This window comes from Mobula birostris, chromosome 4, assembly GCF_030028105.1.
Source record: "Mobula birostris isolate sMobBir1 chromosome 4, sMobBir1.hap1, whole genome shotgun sequence".
In the NCBI taxonomy this organism is placed as follows: domain Eukaryota; kingdom Metazoa; phylum Chordata; class Chondrichthyes; order Myliobatiformes; family Myliobatidae; genus Mobula; species Mobula birostris.
Window position 1 is genome coordinate 72,870,450 of NC_092373.1, and position 6,000 is coordinate 72,876,449.

General features: G+C 36.7%; 1 protein-coding gene across 2 annotated transcripts in view; it reads left to right on the forward strand.

The window, feature by feature from the left end:
• Nucleotides 1-6,000, forward strand: part of LOC140196411 (GRB10-interacting GYF protein 2-like) — a 191,571-nt gene that overhangs the window by 101,498 nt on the left and 84,073 nt on the right. For both annotated transcript variants that reach the window (XM_072255561.1, XM_072255562.1), the window contains exons 12-14: nucleotides 251-409; nucleotides 2,638-2,810; nucleotides 4,187-4,346. In XM_072255561.1, coding sequence (XP_072111662.1) covers nucleotides 251-409; nucleotides 2,638-2,810; nucleotides 4,187-4,346 — 492 coding nt within the window. The remainder of the gene's footprint in view (nucleotides 1-250; nucleotides 410-2,637; nucleotides 2,811-4,186; nucleotides 4,347-6,000) is intronic.

Consider the following 6,000-nt stretch of genomic DNA (forward strand, 5'->3'; position numbering starts at 1 on the left):
TCTTTGATTTACTGAGGAATATTTCATGAGCTGATCTCAAATTATACTACAGGAACTCTGTTATGTGTTCCCTTTCCTTGGTAAAAGATGTCCATTCATGTAAATTGATCTGTTGAACTCAAATTATTAAATAAATTATCTTGGCAGTATTCGTAGCACAGGGAAGTAAAATGTGAAACTTCTTGCTGAATTTGGACTGTTGGTGGTTGAATTATATGCAGTGGGTTGCTTATTATTTCTAATTTTATAGAAACAAACAAAATGGAAGAGTCCAAAGACGTTCCCTGTGCAGCTTCACCTACTCCTCCTTTAGAACCACAGACAGCAATGGATTCCAGCCCACCCAAAAAAGAAGAAAACAGACCAGAAAAAAGTGAGGATACACAAAAAAACACATCTGCCCCTGAAGGTATCAATATTTGTAAAATGTATCCAAGTTTTGAGGCATTGCGTGAACTTAAATCGTGCTGTTCATCCTGGTATTCTGACCTTTAAGACATTTAGAATTAAAGAGACCATGTTTAAATTCATTTATTCTCTCTCCTTGTAATTATTTTCTGAAAGAAATTATTTCAGAGAATTTGCATGGTTACTTGTTCTGAATTGGCCCTTATAAAACAGAATACTAAATGAGCACAATAATTCATAGCATTGTAGTTTTAAATTGAAATGACATGCATTTTCCAAAATAAATATAATAGATATTATATTTAGTTCTATATTAAATAGATTGATTTTAATTCCAAGATTTATTAATATGTGGTCATAAATCAGTTTGAAATCGGAGTGTTTCCATATTCATTTTATATGATTCTTCACATGCATTTGTGTTGCTTTCTAGTTTCATTTATCTGTTCTATGTAATTGTCATAATATCAAACTTTTTGTAGTTAGAATATAGGCAATGAAGCATGAATTTCCTTTCATGGCACCTATTTTGCCATCTCATCCCTGATCCCTTTTGAATATTTTCATGTCTAATTCTACACAGCAAAACAGTTGTTCCTATTGAAGTCGGACTGCTGACAATTGTTAGCTGTTTTGTGTAGATAGACCAACATGGGAATTTGTCAAATGAATGATGCTTAGGGCAGACATCTTCTTTAATAGAATACCTGGTGTAGTTTCTCAAACAACTGATTTGTGAACGCATAATTATTGCTTAAGAGAGATGAATGAAACTTAGGGCTGTAATGCTTTAGATTGGCTTAAATAGTGAGTCAGTTGCAGTGGTCTTTGGCATTTTGGTCATTGCTAATTAAGAAAAACTATTCAGCAAGCAAAATGAAAGTAAATTTTCTAACCTGAAGTTATGATTTTATTTTACCTAGAATGTGTTATGTAACTGGCAATAATAAATATCAATCGAGACAGGGTATATAAAAACAACCAAATATTTATTAATCACGGATAAACGATAAAAAAAAAAACGAAAACTTTAACCGGAAGTTAACTGTTAAGCAGCTGTTCAACAAATGGTCAGTCGGCACTGGTTCTTAAAGCGTTAAATGTGAAAACAGTTCTTAAAGCAATAAAGTCAGATGTAGTTCTTAAAATGGTAAATTCGAAAGTCCAACAGATTTATACGTTCAATTGGGAGACACTTCTCTGGAGAAGGATTTCTTCATAGACGCAACTTTCCTGCTGGTTCTGTCCAAAGGATTCACGATGCAGTAAATAAACAGTTTAAAACAGCTGACCTTAATTTCTTTTAGAGAGAGCAAACCTTTGCATGAACTCTTCGCTCTTTTGGCAAGAGTTATTTTCGATGCAGGTCGCTACTCCTTCAACGAAAACTCAATAAGGTCGATCCTTTGTTGAACTGCCGAATGGTACTGACCCTTCTCAATCCTTCGGGTTCTGTACTTCGATAAAGTCTTCACTCTCCCTTCTACTGCTGCTGGAATAAGGTACATCAGCGCATCTAGCAAAAATTTCCAGTCCAGAAATATTGTACCTTGCAACAGAACGCACAACCGTTTCAAAAATGAAACTGCGTCACAAAAACAAACATGCAACAAAAACGGAGACACAGCACATTCTACCTGGAAATCTAAAAACTAAAAACTAACTGCGTCACCTGGGGTCTACCCTTATATACCCGTGGTACACATGTCATCACGTGACCTCACATTGGCGGGAAAATTACAACAGGTGACCTGTAAAAGACCATTACATCATTCTCTCAAAAAAAAATCACAGATCTCCTTGAGGCATGTAACAAATGGAAGAAGCTGAAATTTATTATTTTTTATTATTTCCTTCTCACTGGGCATAGCGAGTATGTGCAAAATCACTTATTTTGGTCTATAACCTTGAAAGTAACCTTTTTGCACAACAATGAAAATTCTAACTAAATGGTAGAGGTAAAATGAGAATTTTCTTTTACACAAGACTTGGAATGCGCTACCTTAAAAGGTAATGGAAACTGAATTTCAAATTAGATCATTTGTAGAAATATACATTTGGCTGTTCAGTTTGATGACCTCATGCTCTGAATTTTTTTGCTTTTTGCATATTTTCTAACCCCTTGTGCTTCAATTCATACTGCTTTGTCTCTTAGGAATGTTTTACAAGACTTGGAGCCAAAGAAATGAAATTATACAAGGTTGCTTAATTATTTTACGTGTGTTCTAGTAACAGAAACCGGAGCTGCCTCAGATCAGAAATCTCCAACTCTGCCTAGTAATGCCTCTCCTCCTGCTGCTGATGTGTCTTCAGTGTCTCCCTCATCTACAGCTCCAAATATTGGAAACCATAGCATACCTCAGGACAATGATGATGAAGAAGGGCTTAAACACCTTGAACAGGTATTCGATAGTAGGAACAATAAATTATGAATAATTTGCCTTTTTCTCATAATATATGAAGATCCATGTCAAAATTCGTATGCTTTTTCTTGAACTGTATATCCTGTGTTGTAAATGAAAAATTGCTCATTTCTTGTACCAACTCAATTCATTGCAACAGTGCATTGAGATAGTGTAAGGTGAAACAATGGTGCAGAATACAGTGTTGCAATTCAGAGTAATAGCACTGGGTAAGGTGCAAAGGCACAACAAGGTATATTGAAATCATTTTGTTGTACTTGTGATTCATTTTCCATTATATTTGCCTGCTTCTCTAACACGCATCTTCTATTAACTTGCATAAAAGAGTATTCAAATCCATTTTGAACTTGTGCGTTTACTATTATCTCATCATTTAAAAAGAAAGTACTCAACAATTTAGCACATTGTATTACACCTGATTCCTGCACTACCCCAGAAGTCAACTTGTAGCAGACTCATTATTGCTTCTGTTTTCTATCTGCTAAGGTTCAGTCTTTTTTATTATGTTAGTCCTAATATCTTGCACTGTATTCTTGCTTACCAACCTTCTGTATAGCACCTTCTGAAAATTTAAATACATTGCTTCCCCCTGCTAGATATACCTTCTATGAACTTGGGTAGATCGGTCAACCATTAATTCCTTTACATAAATTCATGATGAACCTGGTGTAAAAATGTATTAACTGTACATACTGTTCTAATTTCTTTATTTTGTTTCACAGTAATGAGTCAGTAAATGTGTGGCGATTGACTATCTTGACATAAAGGACAGTAGCATAGTGGTTAGCATAATGCTAATAGAAAGCCAGCAACCCGGGTTCAATTCTGTCATTACCTGCAATGCGTTCGTACGTTCTCTCCGTGACCACGTGGATTTCCTCTAGGTCCTCTGACTTCAAGACAGGGTAGTTTGAGTATCTCAGTGGGCAAAACGCCTGTTAATGAGAGGTCAGAGGAGAATAGTCAGACTGGCATTGAAGCTGACAGGAAAGTGACAGCAACTCATAACACACTTTACTACAGTAATTTGCTGAAGGGCATCTCTGAACACACAACATATCAAGCCTTGAAGTGGATGGGCTATAGCAGCAGAAAGCCATGAGCATGCACTCAGTGGCCACTTTATTAGGTCCAATAGGTACCTAATGAAGTGGCCACTAAGTGTAAATTGTGCTATTGAGAATGGAAAGAAACTTAGTGTTTGTGAATGTTTTTAGTGAAAGGTAGTTGGAGTGGTCCAAATTTGAGGAAGTAGAGACGTACAATGTAGTTTAATGTAAGTGTATATAACTGGATTGTATCTTGCGTATAGTCATTCTTCAACAAAATTTGAATAATATTTTTTTCCAATTCAGGAAGCAGAGAAGATGGTAGCATCTTTGCAGGACAATGCCATAGATGATGAAAGGCTATCAACACAAATTCAAGAGCAACGGACTAAAGCTGCTACCTTGCCATTGTCTCATGAAGCTGCAATGAAGTGGTTTTATAAAGATCCCCAAGGAGAAATACAAGGTATATGTTAAAAGCTCCTCGAAATTAGTAATTTGTAAGCTTTGCATCTTGACTTTTAAATCCTACTTGTATAGGAAAGCATTTAGAATTGCCAGCAAGTAGATTTCACGTTACTATTTACAGTTGGAAAACAATTTTTTTGTCTGCAGAGTACTACAGCTGTTAATTATAAATTACTTGCATTTATTTAGCATTTCATTGGGAGTCCACACTAAGTGTTGTTTCCCAAATAAAGTGACAATAAAGGATTGTGATACAGGTGCAGGCAAGTAGAAATTCAAACTGCCATTTTAATGTCACGAGTTTATTTTTCTGCTTTCTATAAGTTATAAAATTTTAATACAGGCAGTTCCATCCTCTACCTTCTTGCTCTTTGTCATACTTCTGCATACCCACACAATGTGGTGTACATATTACATGTGGGCTTAGTGATTTACAATCTAGAAAGTTGATGTGACATTCATTTTGGTTGAATAATTTTTTAACATTCATAGATTTCTGGGGAATTTATTCATGGGAATTGGAGACTACATGAGTTTGTTCATCTGCCACAGTTGTAGGGTGAAAAGGTGGGATTATAGAACAGTAAGCACAGTACAGGTTGTTCAGCCACAGTGTTGTGCCAACTTTTTTATCTGCTCTAAATTAAATTTGATTCTTCCCTCCCACAGAACCCATCATTTTTCTTTCATCCATGTGCTTATTTAAAAATTAAATGTTCCTAATATATCCATTGCCATACCTGGCAGTGTGTTCCACACACTCACCACTCCATGTAAAAAAAAATCTACCTCTTTGACATCCGCCCTCTATACTTTCCATCAAACACCTTAGATTTGTATCTCTTCATATCAGCTATTTCTGCTCCGGACAAAGAAGTCTTTGGCTGGCCACTGTATCTGTGCATCTTATTACATCAAGTCACCTTCCATCTTCCTTTGCTCCAAGGAGAAAAACACTGACTTGGTCAGTCTATCCTCATGACTCGCTCCCTAATCAGACAGCATCCTGGTAAATTTTCCTGCATCCCCTCTAAAGCTTCCACATCTTTCCCATAATGAGATGGCCAAAACTAAACACAATACTCCATTTGGTCTATCCAGAGTTTTATAGAGCTGCAACATTACCCCTGTCTAATGAAGCCCAAAACACCATACACTTTGACCATCCTCTCGGCTTGTGCAGCAACTTTGAAGGATGTATGGATGTGCTCAAGATCCCTCTTTTCTTCCACACTGCTGAGAATGCTGCTATAATACTCTACTCTGCCTTCAAGTCTAACCTTCCAAAGTGTATCACTTCACACTTTTCTGGATTGAACTGCATCTGCCACTTCTCAGCCCACAACTCTGCATTCTACTGATGTCCAATTGTAAATACAACTGTCCACAACACCATTAGCCTTCATGTCATCTGCAGACTTGGTAATCCTCATCCAAACCATTTGTAAAAATCACAAGCAGCATCCCAGAACAAATCTCTGTGGAACACCACTGGTCACTGGCATCCAGGCAGAATATACTGCAGCTAACACCACCTTTTGTCTTCTGTGGGTAAGCCAAGTCTGAATCCATGCATCCAAATTTCCCTGGATCCCATGCCTTCTGACTTTGAATGATTGGATGAAAGTGCACAGATAATGATTTGTTCCGAA